We start from the raw sequence: 18925 nt of genomic DNA, 5'->3' as shown, positions 1-18925 counted from the left end.
ACTCATCGGGAGATAGAGATTTCCAAATCACCCATGGTAGGTTCAGAGAGGATAGGCACATTCTGTATTTTTAGATGCAAGTTGTTCAACGGCTGGGAAGCCCTTAGGGAAAGATGCTCATCAGAGACACACTAATAACAGTTTTAGATGGAGAAACAAGAGCTAGTCGTGCTCCTGGGACCACGATGCTGAGGGGAGGCTCTGAGGGTGCCCTCGTTGCTGGCATGCATAGTCCTGAGGTTGTGCTGCTTCTGATCGTACCCTTGAGAAGAACTAGTGTTGACACAGGAGGCTGTGTACTGAGTTTCCTCCCCGCCACAGAAGCGTGGCACAGGGAGATGCCCGCCATTGCCCAGGTGCTGGTTGTAAGTGAGCGCCAGGCTGAAAAAATGGAGCTTGTCCACCAGGGGACATGAATCTGACGCAAAGACACTTCCCTGGAGCATTCCTCCCTCCCGGCTGCTCAGGCCAGCATCCTCCCATCCCACTGCAATCTGTGGTGGGTACTGTGCTGAGTGCCCAGAGCGGGTGGGACACATCTTGATGTTTTCCTCTCTCTGGTGATACAAATGGGTCATTAAAGGTGTTTAACAGGCAGCAAAAACAATGGCTCCTTTTGGCACGGTGGGGATGTGTGTCCTCTTTTCTTTCTCTTTCACAGTTCTCGGGGAAATGTGTCGTAATTTTGGAGACCTACCCAAACCCATTTTTGAGTTCATGCTACATGGTTCTGTGTTCAAGCAGCTGAGCCCCGGGGGGATGGGTAGCAGGGGAGGCTCAGCCATGCTTGGCCCAAGAGGGGTAGAAGCCATGGTTACTCAGGACTAGCTTCTTGCCGAGTGAAGTGGAGCATCTGGGCAGGTGGGGTGTCTGGACAGATGGTTTCCAAGAAAGCTACGTGCGGTTCTAATTGGTAACCTTGGGAAGGAGGCCTGGCCTTTACGTTGAAGGGCTTGGAGGGTCTTGCAGGAAGCCTGTTGTTCTCCAGGACACAGGCCTCGCCCAGAGGAATGCTCGGTCTGCTGACTGCTCATAGGAGCTTCGTTATCTTTTCTTTCTTTTTTCCTTTTGCTTTCTTTTCTTGGTTTTCTTTCTTTGTTTTTGGTTGTGAAGCCCTCTGTATACCTTAGACATTCTCCCAAAGCAGGTAAATGTGTGCTCATTGCATGCTGGCCTTTCGAGGTGAGAAATGAGTAATGAGAGCAGGCTTTTAAAGAGAAATGAATGAGAGAAAAACGGAATAAATGTCCTGTCCCTGTTTTAGAATAAAAGCCAAAATATTCCAAAGTTCAAGGAACATCCCGTATATCAGCTTCTTCGATTCCTTCTTTTAGAATTGGTGAGAATTGTCCCCTCAGAGCTTCTTCGATCTGAAAATGATGCAGATAAGATCTGATAGCCAAGATTTTCTTTATAGGCCCAAGGCATGTGGTCAGGAAACAGGCTCTTTGGTGACAGGACTAAACAGAGGACCCTCTTCTGTGTATATCCACCTTCTGCTGACCTACTGAATGGTCCTTCTCCCAACGTATACGGTCCTTAGTGAATTAAATGGCAAAGCCTATTTGAAGGAAGGAACATGATAGACAATGAGGGTTCTATGTGTGGGAAAAGTATATTTGCAGTTCAGCTGGTAGGTCAAGCCGTAGAAACATCCACACCTGAAAACAGCATCATTCCAGAGTGTCGGGGCCAGTGTTTACGCCACACGAATGCCCCTCCCCCGCTGCACCTGGCAACAGCTTCCCTCGAAGGCCACCCCTGAGGACTCCCACCATCTAGCGCTGCTCAGGATGGCCTCCCAGGAGAGCGCAGAAGCAACCCGTAATGAGCCTGTCCCTAAGAGTGTGTCATCCGATTCCCCTGTCCAAGAGCAGACACCGGTTTAAATTTCCAAATTAATTTGTATTTTTCTGAGAAATGGAATCTGAAATCAAATGAAGTGCTTTTAAAGAGAGCTAGCTCTTCCTCTTGGATCCACGTCTCTTCCTTTCTGTGACCTGGCCCTTTGGCAGGAGTGTCAGCCTTTTAAAGCTACTTTCTGGTCCACCTCAGGATGCCATCATCTAATTGCTATTTTCCTACTCTTTAGACACCCAGTTTACGAGAACAGCAAGGAATCTGTAGTAGAATTTGGAGGAGTTCCAAATCTCCAGGGGATGCATGTCAGCCCTCACCCCACACCTTGGGAAAAGAATAAAAATTCCCGTAATTGAGCTTAATTTAGTGTGAATTCATCTTTCTTGACAGCAGCTGTGCATACTTTGCCGAAACGCTGTGTTCATCTGAGGCTTCCTTTTCATCCAGACAGATGAGCCAGGTTTGGCTACACATCGTCCCTTAGGAATGTGCCTCTTGGGTCCAGAGTGGGAAATAAAGCTCATAGCCCAGCATTCTTGCCCTTTTTATTTTTCACAAACAACCATCTCTCCCTCTTTTTGTCTTGGTGTCAGCGTTCCCTGCCAGGGGTTGTCACTAAGTTCTCTCCCAAGTAGACCAGCTCCTGCTCTCAGAGGATTAACATCATCTGCCTGCTTTGCTTTGTTTTTCCTTTTATAGTAAACACACATCCTGAAGGTTTAAGTCAGCTCTGAAGCACAGAGTGGATGTCCCTGGCAGTAGGGATCTCAAACTAATATCTCAGGCTCAGGGAAGCATGGGATCAGCTACTCAACTAGAAATTAATGAACAGAAGTGGGACACTGAGTGGGAACATGGAAGTTTCCCCTTCAACATGCCCTGTGGAGGCTACTGGTTATACATGTTTGCACTGAATAGGCTGACTGTGGTTTCTAAATTCAGTTGTCCTTGTTCCTTGCAAAAGCTTCACTGTGACTTATCCCAGGGGAAAGATTCTTGATTCTAAGTTGACACTCAATTATATTCTTCTCCCCCTCCATGTCACATGAGTAGAATGTGCTCTCTTACCCCTTCGCTCATACAAAGCCTCCAGGTGGCCAAGAGGGGAAAAAATGACATTCCCATAAATTCCTGAAAGGAAGAGAAAATAGAGAACAGAATTTCATTGGTGGGAGAAGTACATTTGCCCCTCCTATTAGCATCACGTCTTCAGAAATTTTGTATAAACCCAACACCTAAAGACTCATCCGAAGGCAAGGGGTGTTCATGAGTGATATGGCTATTCTATGGGAACAGAGACGAGGGAAGAAAGACTGATTAACAGGTTTCATTTTTGTCCTCAGCAAGTCAGCTGCCTTTCTTGAGCGCTTGCTGAGAGAGGCTTTGGACTGGTTATTGGGGAGACAGAGGTGAAGGAGATGGTTCCTGCCTCAAGGGACTCGCTATCATGTGAGCAACAAACAGAGACCTGATGCATGTGCACATCTGTGAACATATCTTGTCTCAGAGACTTGCCCTGGGTCGAGGCAGGCAGCAAGGAGTGCCCTAATTCAAAGTGGAGGGAAGTCAAGGAAAGTTCCTGGAAAGGGAGAGGCCTGGAGCTTCAGCTCGGAGCAGGATTACAGATTAGCCAAATATATAAGGTGAGGGAAGGGCATTCTATGCAGAGGGAATGTTATTCGTGAAAGCATGGTTATGAGACAGCTTGACCAAGTGCATCATCCGATGGCTTGTGTGTTAGGGGCACATGGCAACAATGTCTGGAGAGGGAAGAGCCAGATGCTAGGCATTGCAAAAGATTGGAGCTTTTATCCTGACATGGAAGGAATTTAGCAGCAGAATGACCTGCTTGGATTTACATATTAGAAATAGGACCTGAACAGAAGAGTGGGAGGCATATCAAAGTAGGGGTGGGGCAGGGGATCCTGGATTTGGAGGCCAGCTGGGAGGTGGGGGATGTTTCAGTAACTGAGGAAGACAATGAATTTGGACCAAGCCGAACAAAGGAGACAAGGTAGTGTGTTCGTGGGGTCTTTGTAAGATAGACCTGAGAGAGCTCTGAATTGAATCGTACTGATTGAATGTAGACAGGGATGGAGCAAGAGGAATTTAGGACGATGCCCAGCTTTTTGCCTGGGACATCTGGGTAGCCCATGATGTCATCGACAGCAAAGAGTAAATTGGGAAAGAAACAGACTGGGAGGACAGCGTGCGGCGGGGGCTGAGCGTGGGCACCTGTAGAAGATTCCAGTGGAGGCGCTCCAGCCAGGACCACAGTGCACCATGCTCTCCCCTGGCTCAGCCCCCCTAAGAGCCCTGGCTCCCCTCCTCACCTGCACAGTAAGCATTCTGCCTCCCTGCGGTGAAGTTCCTGTGGGGAATTCACTAGACTTCTGGCTAGTAAGGCCCGTAGATTTAGTCTCCTAAGACTGAGAAGCTCCATGATTTTCTCATTGCGGTTGTCGGTGTGAGAGGGGTAGAGGTGGGGGGTGGGGTCTGTTTCTCTTGAGATGAGCTTCAACCTCCCCATTATGAATTAACATTGGCTGGTATACTTATGAGGTATGGCACTATGTTAGTGTAAAAATATAGGGGTAATTTAAACTTACATTGTTTGCGTATAGACATGATAAAGGTAAAAAAGAAACCTTTGGGTCCAGTAACCTTGATAGAAACATAGCGATTAAGAGCGGAGGGAACCATGAAAATAGGCTCAGGTTTTCTAAAGAATCTTTCTTAGATGAAACTTATGTAAACTTTTTTTCTCCATAGCAAAGGAAATATATTGCCTATTCTGAAATAGCTGGTTTGGGGTTTTGAGTTGGTTTTGAAATGTAGACCTTCGAACTTCTGCCTGTCTTAGAATGAGATGAGGAAAAAAAAATATTGAGAAGTGTTATTTTGGTAAGACAAAGGAACCCATCAGAAACCTTTGTAAGAAAGGTTGTGAATACAGCATTTCTGAGGGTCATAAGGATGTGAGTGACGGAGAGGGAGTGACACAGCCCCGTGTGTGGCTGGGACACTTTTCAGCATGGCTGTTATGGGAACAAGTTACTATTTTCTGAATGCTGACTTTCTAGATGCTGCCTCGAATTCATCTAACTTAAAGGCCAGGATTTAGTAAGCTTCCTTCACTTTCTTTATTCCCAAATGCCAACATACAACCTGTGTGTATAGGTCCTAATGGGCTCAGACTTGTGCTTCCTCTTTTCAGATAGGCTGAGAGGCCCTGATATCTTTGAAAAGTAAATCCCCAGGATTCCCCCAAATTCTAAAGGTTGTGAGACTTATAGCTGCTATTTCTTACAAAGTGTATGTCTTCAGCTAAAGTGCTTTAAGGACAGCTGTCAATGTGGAACCCAGCTGCTGTTGACGCAAAGCAGGCTAAGAGTAGAACACCACTTACGGGTGTCATAGCCGATGGAAACTGCGAGAAATTTAGTCCTTCTGTTTGTATCAAACCCTTCAAAGAGGGTATTTTACCCAAACTCGACCATCTCTGTGCCTTCCAAGACCCACACATGCTCCCCACAAGTGTGGAAGCCAGAGGCCACCATGGACACGTCCCAGGATGGCGGAGCCCACTCCAGCTCCACAGGGACCCGAGACCAAGGCACCTTCTTTCTTTTGCTCAAAGGCTGGTACGGAATGGGGCTGTTCATTCCGCTCTGGCCAAAAATAGACAGGCTTCCGTTATCTTAATGATGCTGCTAGACTTCTTCATTTTCGAAAGACATGTTTTCCTTCTTGCTTCAACCCTGAAGAGTTAGTCCCTTCTTGCTCCTACGTTGGCTCTTCTCCCTCAAAGACCAAGGATGCAGTCGTGTCTTGGAGAGAGAGAGGGAGTTGTTTGAGATTAGCCTGGCTCTCCGTGGCGAGTGGGAGTTGCTCTTCCATTTGCAGGTACCAGGACCACCACAGTGAAGCCTCTTGTGGAAAAGGCGGCTGTTCATGGTTCTGTCTTCCAGGGATGCCTAACTCCCTACCCTTTACATCGCTCCCCATATTGAGCTCTTCTGCAATATTGGTTCCATCTTTCTCTCTTGTGGGGCCTCCTTGTTTGTCGGGCAGGTGCTGCATGGCCTGTTGACCTGAATGATATTTGCAGCCATTCCAGCAGCAGGCATTTGAGCAAAGCAGCCCAAGTTCTAACTGGAGCGCAGCTTCTGTGTGAGCTGTAATATGCACCACAAAGCCTCTCTGTGGCTGATTTATCCAAACTCTAAAAGGTAAATAGAAAGCGTAATTGGAAACTTGACCCATTGGTAAAGACCAACAGGTAGACATACTAGCGTATAAAAGATGGGTGAAGCACTATTATCAAAAACGCCCATGAGAAGATAAACCACCGTGGACTGCAGCAAGATGTAGAGGAGCTTCATAAGGATGGACGCTGTGGTATGGGAGCCCACTGTCCACACATGGGTGGTGCTGCTTTCTCCCAGAAACTTCCTACCCTTTGCCCTTGTCAGTTTCCTTCATGGGCTTCTCTTCCCTCACCTTCCCCTAAAAACCTGGTGCTCCCAGGGCTCCACCTTGGTTCTCCCCTCTTCCCTGCGTAATCTCACCCACTTCCATGGCTAAAACAACTACCATGTGCTACTGACAAGGAAAGTGGTTCTCCAGCTCAGCCCCCTCTTCAGAGGTCTTGACCAGCTGACTTCTCCCCCTGGGTGGCTCAAAGGTGATGACACTCAGCTGACCTAAAATGGAGTTCACCATCTCTCTCCTCTCACCCCAAATCTGATGCTCCCCTGTACTTTCCTACCAAACCTACTCAGAGGAACCATTTTAGGCTCCTTTCTCTCCCTTATTCCCTGTACTTCCTTAATCTTCAAGTACTGTGGATTTACATACTTTCCTTCTCCTCTGCCACTGCCCTCCTGAGCTTGGATTCATCTCCTGGCCTCCACTCCCACTTCATCCAGCCCAGCCTTTACATCGACAGCCATCGTCATTCTTACTTACTCATCTGATTGTACCTCTACTGCTCAGATTTCAACAGTTTCTCATCACCCAAGCCAAGGTTGACTCTCCTTGGTTCGGCATTAGAAATCCCAATCATCTGACCCTTGCCTATTTGTCCCATCTTATGTCTAAGCTCTTCTCTAGAATTCACCCAAGCCTTTGCTTGGCCTGGAATGCTCTCTTGAATCTCTGCTTTGCTTATGCACTGCTCCTGCTTCCTGAGATGGCTTCCTCAGACGGCTTCCTCATTATAGTCTGCCCAGCGACTCCAGGACCAATGCTACTGTGAAGCTATCCCACTCCTCAAGGCAAACCCAAATGCCCATTGTTCTGTGCCCATCCCCCCCCCACCCCCGCAGAACTTTGAGTAGACTTAGCACTTGTTCTGCAACTTTTATAATTTTTTTGTGAGTTACCTGTTTTTTTGTATTAAAAATTCCTTGATGGCAGGGACATGCCTAGCCCCCATAATAGGCATTCAATAAATGTTGAGTGAGCAAATATCAGGATTCCCACACTTGGCAAGGAAGTCAGCTCCAGCATATAGTAAAATCATCTTTATCTTCTCACACTGCATAAGAGAATAACTTTCTAGTCTGGGACCTCCATTGGCATGTCCATCAGAAACAGCCCAGATGAAGTTAAATGGCTGTGTACCAGCCAGAGGCAGGAGCCCAGGCGGCATGCATGCTTTCAATCACGTATCAGCCACTCCAGGAAACACCCCTGTTGGTCTGTGTCTTCCAACCATAGGCCTGAGGTTATGTTAGCTGGTTCTCAGCTTTGCATCCAACCATGTAGTATCTGGACCATGGGAAAGGACCTGAGCTTTTAGTTAGAATTTGCCCCTGGCCAACATCTTACAGAATCTAGCCTCCAAGTCATTGGAATTCCTGGCTTCAGAGGAGTAAAATGGTCAAGGCACTCAGTTCTCTGGTGTGTTTCCCTCTTAATGGAGTTTTGTTTTAATCCCTGGCAAAGGAAGGTGCCTCACCGCCAACCAGGGGGTGAAAGGTTAGTAAACTACGTTCTTAAGAACTGGGATTTCCTCTTCTTTGTTCATCAGTTCACGTTGCAGGAGGAGATGGTGCATGGCACTGAGCTAGGAACTGACCCTCTAGGAGCAGGTTCAACATGCCTACCCAAGGCACATATGGCCAAGAAGAGCTTGCATTTCCCCGGAACATAGCCAGAAATAACTCTTCAGGAAGGCCTAACTCACCATGTTCTGAAGCTGTGTAGGAACCTTTTCTGGGGAAACGACTCCCAGTGACGTACATTTTGATTAAATGAGTGAGGCAGGCTCTTCATCCCTCTAACCAGGGAAATTCTAGTTGTCAAAATACTTTTATAGAAAGGAATGAGTACTGATTGGACTGAGACTTACCAAGACAAGATTTGCACCCCACTCTCCCTGACTCTTAAAACACCGTATTGTCACCTTGGCTTATAAAGCACCCAGTTTGCAGCATGATTTAGTAGCTCGGGATTCTCTTTGTTTTATCATCAGTGGATTTTGCATGATTAAGCTGTAGGGCACCCAGTGAAAATTTAGCCCATGAAGTTACTCCATATTCTTTTATGACAGATTGTACCCAAGCATAGCATTGGGTTACCCAGACTTCTCTGAATCATGATCACTGAGTTTTCTGAGCAGCTACTTGGGGCCTTTCAAAGATGTAAACAACACACATGAAACCTGGTGACAAAGCAGTAACATGTTAGTGGCCTAAAAGCCAGAGATACATCTATTTGCTGCTCACTCTGTGGAAGTATTAGCATTGTTTTAACAGCAACAAAAGCATGACAGAGAATCAAGTCTGGTCGAATAGTTCCAGGATGTCACCGGAGGGAAGCAGATGTCCTGAACTCTTGATCCAACCACAGCTTGAGTTGAGGAGGATGTGAGGATTGGTACTATGTGGCTGGGGAAGCCCTGTCTCTTGTGGTTAACAATGGTCCCAGAAGGACTCTCCACTTGTCGCAGTAGAATGAAGGGCCTCCCAGCACAGAGTCAAGTGATTTCTTGCCTGAGATGACTGAGTCTGTTCCTAAAATGCCATTGGCTATCCAATTCTGTTTCTCCAGAAATTCCTCCTCTTTGGTCTTCACATTACTGCAAATCAAGAAGTAACCTCACCAGGCCCACTCTCCCCTGCTATATCTTTGAGTCTCAGGTGATCATCCCATACCCATATTCCCTAAAACTAGGTTGGGTTCACCCAGGTGGCAGGGCCTGATATCAGAGTAGGCCAGGCCTCTTTAATCAATCCCAGTTAGCTACTCTAAACACTAAAAAATTAGAAGTTTCCTACTTATTTTGTAGTGCTTGTGGATTCTGTCAGCACCTCAGAATAAAGCACTTAGCGGTAGATAGTATCTTGCAATCAGCATGGTTAGTAATGGATAATAATTCATAGAAAGCATGAATAACGTTTATCCAATGCTTCAGCATTTCAAAGACTTTACAGTCACTGTTTATTCAGCCTTCCCACTGATGGACTATTTGGTCCTCATTCTACAAAAAGTTGATGCCATGTAGGAAAACTCTGGGAATCTGGCAACCTGGCTCTAGTCCCCATTTCACCACATACTTGCCCTGTGACCTAGATTTAATGACTTAATTTTGCCATCTGTAGAATGAGCTGGGGTGGGGGAAGATGATTCTAGAGACTTCTCAAAGATCCTATCAGCTCAAAAACCCTGACTTTAAAGAGCATGGGCAAGTGCTTTGTTTTGGTTGTACTTACCAAGGTAATAATTCTCCTGTGGATTTTCAATACAGTTACTGTTTAATTTTCCTAAATCTAGAATCCCAAATGTAGGAATTATTTCAGATGTGCTTTGGAATTCCCATTATCCCATAGTCTAGGCAGTCTTTGGACCTTTCAAGTCCTGATATGTGGTTGACATTCGAGGAGAACGTCAAAGACACATCCAGATACATGACTTAGCTAGGAGAAATGGTCAGCACACACACACACACACACACACACACACACACACACTATGTGGTAGTTTTGGAGTCCAGGATGCCCTTATTCCCACTGGGGTATAGGAAGTCAGAAGAAAGATGAGGCTAAGAATGACAGCAGCTCCACCCATGGGGAAAGTGCTGCTGCCTGGATTTTTTCCTATCACTGTGGAAGCGGCAGAAACAGCATATGGGGATCTGCACTAAACCTAGAAAGAAATTATCTTGAGGATGAAGACTCATCATATGTAGTTTATGTTCTAAGTCAGCTCTTTCGAAATCAAAAATGAAGTCGTCTGGCTAAAGCAGTGAATCCCTGACATTTTTTGGGTCGTAAATCCCTTTGAGAATCTTATAGAAGCTGTGAATGACCCTCTGCCCAGAAAAGCACCCATATATTCACAAATTGGGATGTAGTTTTAGAGAATTGCTGTATGCTCTGAAGCCCATGGACCCCAAGTTAGCCACCCCCTGGTGTAAAGAGTAAGGGAGCCCAACAGTGGGAATATCAGAACTAGATCAAGACTTCTAAGTCTGTAATTTGCTGCCAAAATTAAGCAAGTAGTAACATAAAGGTTTTTTTTTTCTTTCGTTTTTTTCCCTCTGACCACCACCTTCTTTTCCTTTCTCTCTTCCCACATCTCTTGTCATCTCTTCTCTTTCCCTCTGAATTTCTCTCCCCATCTCCTGTGCATCTCGCACCACAGATGTTCCAGCCTGGTTAAAAAGCCTCCGCCTGCACAAGTATGCTGCGCTCTTCTCCCAGATGACCTACGAGGAGATGATGGCCCTCACTGAGTGCCAGCTGGAGGCTCAGGTATGTGCTTGGCTGGCTATCCCCGAGAAGGTACCCCGGGTGGAATCTGATGTTCAAGTCCAAGGCAGACCTTGTTTGAACCCGTACCTGTACCCACCTAGTAGCTTGCCTTGTTCTAGGAACTGCCAGGTGCTGGCCAGCATGCCATGGTGAGTAGGGCTGGGTTCTTGCCTTCAGGGTCCAGTAGGAGATGGGAAGACGAGCAGGTAACCACAGGGCAAATGAGGGTGAGAAGGAGTGTTATGAAAAAGAAATAACCTAGCTGCACACTTCTAGGGTGCTAGGGGAGAATCAGAAGAAGTAACATTGACCAAGACCTCAAAGAGTCCGTGTCCCTGCTTTTGTTTTCCTGGGCCCCTCCCTCTGTCTGCCCAGCCAGGGCTGGTTTGGAGGATGACAGATTGGTTGTGTATTGTCCAGTCCAGTTACAAATCACCTGACTTCTAGTAGTTAGGAAGTAGAAGCACCAGCTCCTGTCTCAGACCTTCCCCAACACTTGTCCAAAAACACATTCAAACTGATCTTAGTTGGAACAGAGAAAGTTGTACAAAATATTTTCTTCTAACCACCCTAAATAACATGGGACAGCAATCGAGAATGGGATTACCCCAGATCTCAGATGTCAGTTCCCTCTCTGTGTGCCATAAAAGGACAAAGTTCCTCCTTCCCTCTGTGGATACCGAAGCCCAAGCCAGTCAGCAGAGCCCCTGAAACTAAGCATGTTTCCTACCATGCTGTGCTCGGGCAAATAGATCTGACCAATGTCTTTGTTTCCCTTGTTTAAAATGCTATTTGCATGTTTCAAATTGACCTCAGTTTCCTTTGAGCGGTGATTTGAGACAATTAATGGTCTGAATGGGCTAATAGTATTTCCCCTGCAGGAAGAGGAGGTTATACCACTTGGGGCATGGCTGGTCTAGACGCAGACCTCCCAGCAGATCCTGGTTTCCCACTGCATATTCAGTATCCACAGTTAACCTCTGCAGGCCTGGCTGAATACCAGTATTGAGTTGTAAGACAAAGCCCAGAGTCACTGCACATTCTCAGAGAATGAAAGGCCCTAATTTCAACTTCCTAACACTTTTCCCACTGCTTTTTTATCTCGATCACTCCTTGAGATCCCCAGGACTGATGAGAACTTCTTCTAAGAGCATTCTTGTGTTTGGGTCAGAGTTGAGAAAAAAATCTCGGTCATCAGTTGTTCGACATGAGAAAAAACAAGAAATAATTGACACAGAGGGCAAAGCCAGAGGCCAGCACAGACTTTTCAGAGTAAAAATTCACTTGAACCCAAAGTCAAGGCTAAACAGAAATATGGCCCCAGTGCTTCATCTTAAAGAGTGGGTTTAGACATCATTTGAGTCTTAATTTTCCTCAGTAAAGGCAATACCTCTGGTGTTCCCACCTTTAAGAGAAATTTTATGAATATTTGTGAGAGTCATCAGAAGTTTATATTAGAGACCTGATTTGAGAAAGGATCTTCTATTTGGAAATTTGCAGTCTCTCTAGTCAGCAAATGTTTAACTGAATCCTTGGGCTCACCACTGATGCACAGTTAAGAAGATAAAATCCATAATCCTAACTGTGAATCCTAATCCTCTCTCTGAAGTGATGACTGAAATATAGGTTTAAGTTCTCTATTTTACTTTTCCTTATGGAGAACCAAGAGGGGCTGCAAACTGACAAAAACCAGCCTGTATTGTCTGACACCAGGTGAGAACTGCACTGGATTTCATGTCTCCTCGAGATGGGTAAACATAGGAAAGCTTTGAGAAAGCAATGCGTATCTCTTATGGGGTTGGAACCTTCAGGAAAACTGGAAGGGACCGAAATGATAAAACCTGGACACAAGGAGTGAGTGTATGACCTAAAAGTGATCTTTTAAGACTATGAAGAAATTTCATGCTGAATGGGATAACTGGCTATTTCTCGTTCTCCTAAAGGTCACAGCCAAAAGACACAGGCGAATGTGTAGCCAGATGGAGTTAAAGTATTTAGTAAGAAGAGGTTGATGATAATGGATATTGAGGAGTTATAATATTTAGTAAGAAGAGGTTGATGACAATGGATGTTGAAGAGAGAGACAAATGGATATTTACTAGTCTGCACACATGTGGGAACCAAGAAGACAGTAAAGTACTAAATAGCTTCCAAGAATCTCTAAGCTGATGCTTAAAAATATGTTTTTAAATATAACTTTTATTTCATTATAGAATGTTACCAAAGGTGCAAGACACAAAATTGTCATCAGTATTCAGAAGCTCAAAGAGAGACAAAACCTCCTGAAGTCTTTGGAAAGGGTAAGTTATTACCGGGTGATGGACCACTTCCACCTTCATCGTGGGAAAATGGGCCAAGGGAGATTCTCAGTTGAAAGTGTCATCGGCAGATCTTGTAGGGAGTATCATGCTGTTTCCTTACCAAAGTGAGAAAAAAATGAAATGATTTTGAAGTGAAGTTTCCTGGTTATACATGCTTCTATGTAATCTAACCGCTGAAATGTACTTATTCCCTGCGTCCAGGCATCCCACAGCTGGCCACCCCAGAGCTCTAAGGAAACGTTTTATATATATTCCCTTCTGCCTTTTATACGTTTGTAGAGATGAAGGAGGTGTTCAGCCCACGATCAGAGGCTGCAGTCTTGACACATCAGTGTAGGGAACATACAGATGTGCTTCATTCCTGCTGCCCCCCCAGGGAAGGATCTTATTTTGAGAAAAGCTGCCCCCAGAGTGGCAAACACCAAGTAAACCCCAGGCTTCAACAGAGAGGATCAAAATCATTTGACGGACAGGCATGGTAGGCTCTCCAGAGAAAAATTTCAGACATTAACTTACCGGAATGGGCCCCTATGACTCTGATAGGAACCATCTCAAAAATGCACAGTGCTGAAAAAGAGGTTATTCCATTGTTAAAATCAGTTTATTCGCTGCTACCATCCCTTTTTGTGTGCTGCCTAAGCATGTTTTCTTCCTATCATGGTATCTGGATGTCACCATAGTAAGGATGTCATTTTTAGGGCTTGGTGACTTTATGAGTTCATCTAAGGTCCAAAAGAGAGCAGACGTTGTGAGCCAGTGCTGCCTCGGCCCTGGTGTGGAGATCCTTGTATATTGCTGTTGGGAGTGGTGGGTGGGAAGGTACTGATATTTGCTGCCTTCAGAGCTTGAGTTGTAATCTCTTCCAGTAATCCCAGGGTGCCTTTGAAAGGGAGCAAAATATTGAGGTAGGTGAGGCTAAAGCAAGTTTTGTAAGCACATAAACATTTTAATGTCGTGGGGATTTTTTTTTTACCTTATTCACAAAGATGTGTGACAACATATAAAATTATGCTTAATGCATATCTTATAAAATATAAAGTAATATGTAGTTACAGAATATGCATCTTTATAAGGAAGGTGGGTTTTTAAGCCTCTGGATGGATAGATAGAGGCTACTCATAGGCACCTCCTTGATGAAAGGCCTGTTCTTAATTAAAGTGAATCACAAATGACAAGTAACCTATCCAAGTGAACTTGAAGTTGTTGTTGTTCTTCTTAATTTTATATCAACTCCTTTACCAGGCAGTTTGTCTAACAGAGTGATTACTGCCGTTTTTATGTAACTGTTCTCTTTGGGGGAACATTCAACAGGCCAGTTTTCTCCTTATCTCTTAAAAAGCACAGAAAACATTTTACATAAGGATTAGATTGCTAAGCATTATGGTAAAAGAGTGATGTTTTCCGCACTTATTTCTGGAGCATCCTTCAAGAACTCATTCATATCCTCTTGTCACTGAGGATATGCACCCACCTGGGGGACAGAGAGATGGAGTTGCTGTCGGCTCCACTGCGTGCAACATTGGGCCAAATCAGCACGTGGAAACACAAGGGCAGCAAGGTGGCTCGGGCGGCCCTCACGTGCCACTGACTTTCTATCTAGCCTGTCATAAGTCGGTGACACTTTCTGTGTCCTATATTTCACACCTAGAATAATGTTGACTCCACAAAAAGACCTTCTCCCTGGGTCACTGGACTGGGAATGTTACAAAGATGACAGATGTAATACAGAGTCTGAAAGCAGCTACTGGCCAAGCGGAAAGCATGATGAGTTTACTTGGTGTGACTTCTTTGAGGAGGGAAGCTGTGGACCACCACGTTGGGCTTGCTTGGGAACACCCGAGTCCAGACACCTGCGAGCTTGTCCCTTCAGGAGCTGATGGCGTGGGGGTGGGAGTGCAGCTCTCCTTAGCATCCACTGAGGACTCAGCCCCTGGCTCTGTTCCCTCTTCTCTGGGAGCCACACCTCTCCCGCCCTGCCAGGGAGAGGTTGTCGGTAACCCGTCCCCACATAGGCCACCAGCGACAGGCTCCAATCAGCCATTCCTCGGGCATTCCCAGACATCCTCAGCTGATTATGCTGTTGGAAACGCTGTCATCATGCCCTTGCCTCCTATGGCATTCTTACCTCACAGAGATTTCTAAGGAGATGGCCGGGACCCCGCCCGTGGCTAGTTCACAACCAGCAGCCGCCGCAGATAAGCTCTAGGTCCAGAGCGCTACCACTCAGTTACTGAACACTTACTAAGCAGCTGCCTTGGACTAGACTTCCCCTGTCCACTGGAGGCTAACTGTGAGGAACTCGTGGTCCCCACCCTCGGGGAGCTCGGGACATGAGGTACCACAGATAGATGTGTAGGGGCACTCTCAGAATCCAGCGTGATCCGCGTCATCGCTGAGGCTGGTGGGGACGTCTTCCTGGGATGAAACAGACCACTCCACCGCGGTGAGGATGGAAAGCAGAGGGGAGCCAGCGCTGGCGGGAGGACTCGCTGGGAGCCCGTGGCCAGTGGTGGACCCCTGAGCCAGGGCGGGCGCCGTGACGGTGGAGAAGGATGAGAGAGTCAGTTAGCGGGAGTCCGGGCATTGGCAGGAGGTGTGGGCTTGGGTGTCACGCCATTTGGGAACTGAAAATAGAGGAGGAGCTATAGCGTGGGAGAAATGGAGTTGAGTTTGGCGGATGCAGTCTGAGGTGCCTTTGGGACACCCAGGCAGAAACAGCAAGTCAGTGGCCAGGAGAACAAGTCTAGAGTCCACAAGGCTTTGCAAGGCTCAGCTGTGGGTCGTTTGTATATGGATGGTGGTTGGTACCCCCAGAAGTGTGTGGCGAGCGATAAGAGCCAAGAACAGACCCTGGGTGGGGAGCAGCAGAGGACATGGAGGGACCAAACAGCGACAGACCCCTGAGGGTCACAGAGGGAGGGCGGGACCGTGGCGGGGTCACATCCCATGAGGACTGTCACTGCCCCCAGGAAGTGGCCACCAGCAGCTCACTGGTAGCCGTGATGAGTAGGGTTTCAGAGAGATGGGAGGGGAAGCAGAAACCCAAGAACCGGGGAGCGTGAAAGGATATCGAGGCTGTGGGGTCAGGCAGTGTAGACTTCTCAAGGTATTTGGTAGAAAAGGAAAAGGGGAGATTAGAATGGTCACCAGGGCAGATTTTCCAGCATTTATCTTTAATAATGAAAATGTTTCCATGTGCTTTTATTTACTGTCTTTTTTCAACTGACTCCCAAATGATGAAGCTGAACCATTCTCTGAGCCTGGGAACCTGGCCTGGGGAAAGGAGATACACACAACATACTCACACACATATGCGTCTGTGTTCCCACTGCTCCCTGCCCTGGCAGCACCCTCACGCTGCCTGGGTCCCGGTAACTGTAAGCATCTTAGGGCGAAGATTCTGTCATATTTGTTTTTAGACCCCCCGTGTCTAACAGTGCCCGGCCCATAGGGAGAATAGAGTTAAGTAGATGCAGGAGTGCAATCTGTTGGGTGAGGAGTCCAGTTCTTCTCACCCAGAGAGAAGGATAGAGCCATGGGAAGTTACGTAAGTGCTGGGGCCGCCACTGGCAGCCAAAGCTCTCGCTTCCAGATGATGTGCCCCTTGTGGCTGTTACATGCCCCTAGAGAGGCTCTGAACCAGTCTTCCTCCAAGACCTAAGAAAGCCAGGCCAGGAAGGCTGGGATAGTCAGATGGTAGCCTCCTTCCCACTTGTTGGCCCTGAGCTGTTCCTGCCTGAGTGGATTGCTGTGCAGGAAGGACCAGCCTTTCCACTTCTGCTCTCACGTGAGCTCCTCAGCTCTGCACGGGAATTAACGGGCAGCTTTGCTTCTTTGTGTTCATTTTTGCTTCTTTGTGTTCATAATACAGGATTATATTTAGGGTATGAAGGATCAGTAGAGACTTGGGCTGATTCCCTGTTTTGGTCAACATGGAGAATTCATTCCCACAGCCAGTCGAGGGTACAGGATTGAGCTAGCTCCCTTCTCAACTTGGGTCCTCAGTGCTAAGTTCCGGACTTCACTCTGAAGAGTCAGGAATGTAACCGGATGGTCATAGTGCCACCCCACAGAGGCTGGCATAAGCAGGAGTATTGCCAACTGGTCACAAGCCAGGTGTTGTCTTTGAGACAGTGGCTTTGAAGTCAAAACAGAAGTCAAACAAAGCATGATTCCTGATTGTGATATTTTCAGAAAGTGTCCAACGTTATTCATTATGTTTATGGTTTCCTTCTTGGTGTAGTTGTCCCCAATAGAATAAGATCTGAACTTGGGACAAGTATATGTTCCCTGTTTGAAGGAGTTCAGCTATTAGCATAACCCAGATCTCCTTCCCCATCACTGAGTAACTACAGAAGCCTTCATGCCATGTGACGAGAGCAGACAAGGTTTCAGTGGCAGTTGACAGAGTATCACAAGTATGCATTAGCTCCCCTCAGTGGTAGCTGCCACGTGGGATGGCACAGCAGGGGTACATGTGGTCACCCAGAGGGGCCTGCCAGCTCCGCCTGCCCAGCCCCCTTTCATGGGGAAGCCTCATCCCTTCTCTCTCCTCTCCCTTCCCCTCCTCAGTCAGGGCTGACCTTCCACACCCAGGTGCTGGCTGGGCGGTTGGCAGAAACTGGAGGACCTCGAGGCAGGGGTCGCCCAGTTGGCACACAGTTTGGTCAGAAAAGGCGGCAGGGGCTCTCCTGGCATAGATCAACTAGCTTGCCTCCCTGTGTCATGCCCTGATAGATCACCAGGTCCAAAGTCAAGGAACCAGTCACGTGACAGCATCAGACTCTGGGAAAGGGCTGGTCCAGCCCGGGCAGTGGGAAAACTGGGAATGACCAGGAGCGTCCTGACTCACGCATCAGGCTGGCAGACACAGGCTGCAGGCTGGTCTCACCACACACGGCCCTCTCCGCCAGGTTTAGAAGGAAGAGGGTAGACTCTCTGAAGCCTGCCTCTTTACAAGGAAAATGGGATTCTCTCCCCTGAAATAGGCCGGATAGTGGCCCTGGCCAGGTTTGAGACAGTTCTGGTGGCTACTTAACGTTTCACTTCCCTCCGAATCCCTGGGTGCCAGCTAGGCTGAGGCACAGTTGAGGCTCTGCTTCCAACCCACGAACAAAGCAGGTTCCCACCAGCGACGGGGCGGGCTGTCGGTGTTTTGCTGCCCAGAACTGAAACACGCCTGTCCAAGGCTGCGTCTTCAGATTTCCTCTTTCTAACTGATTGATGGGCGGTCTGGGTGTAGAAATGATCACGTTCCATGAGCTTGTGTTCCTTGACATCATCAAGCAATTTTTCTTGGTAAAAGAGGATCCCCGGAACGGGTTGGTACTCATGCTTCAGGCTTTTAAAATTATGTCCTTGCTATTCTGGGCGCTCAGAAGATTAAATACTTCATTAGTAATCAGGGCCCTGATAGTCACGGTCCTTCCCGGGTCCCGGGGAGAGGTCTCCTGCATAAGCATTGGGCAGCACTGTGACAGGGCAGGTCCGCCCACCACACCAGCAAAGACCCCCCAACCCCTGACCTCCAGCCCCAAGCATCTGAGCCTGTTCTGCGCCTCTGTGAGCATCTGGCAAACAGATAGATGTCTATCAGAATCAACTTTCACTCCTTTTTCTAATAAACAATGCCCAGGATATAAAACTCTATGTACAGGAGGATATAATTTTATTATATAAAGTCATGTATGCATTACAGACAATTATATACATTACAGGCATACCTCGCTTTATTGCACTTCGCACATACCGCCTTTTTCTTTTTTCTTTTTAACAAATTGAAGGTTTGTGGCAGCCCTGAGTTGAACAAGGCTTTTGGCGACATTTTTCCAACAGCATTTGCTTCTTACTTCATGTCTCTATGTCACATTTTGGTAATTCTCACAATATTTCAAACTTTTTCATTATTATTATATTTGTTATTGTGATCTGTGATCAGTGATCTTTGATGTTACTATTGCAAAAAAATTATGACTCGTTAAA

General features: G+C 46.8%; 1 protein-coding gene across 6 annotated transcripts in view; it reads left to right on the top strand.

The window, feature by feature from the left end:
- SAMD4A (sterile alpha motif domain containing 4A) overlaps window positions 1-18925 on the top strand; it is a 221215-nt gene that overhangs the window by 169323 nt on the left and 32967 nt on the right. For all 6 annotated transcript variants that reach the window (XR_014260777.1, XR_014260778.1, XR_014260779.1 and 3 more), the window contains 2 exons: window positions 10513-10622; window positions 12836-12922. Coding sequence is in view for 3 of the 6 variants with exons in the window: in XM_082450396.1 (XP_082306522.1) it covers window positions 10513-10622; window positions 12836-12922 (197 nt within the window). In the remaining 3 variants the exon portion in view is untranslated. The remainder of the gene's footprint in view (window positions 1-10512; window positions 10623-12835; window positions 12923-18925) is intronic.

Source organism: Balaenoptera physalus (genome assembly GCF_965194825.1).
Source record: "Balaenoptera physalus genome assembly, chromosome: 2".
Classification (NCBI taxonomy): Eukaryota; Metazoa; Chordata; class Mammalia; order Artiodactyla; family Balaenopteridae; genus Balaenoptera; species Balaenoptera physalus.
Note: the sequence above shows the minus strand (reverse complement) of the source record. Positions and strands in the feature narration are given on the sequence as shown.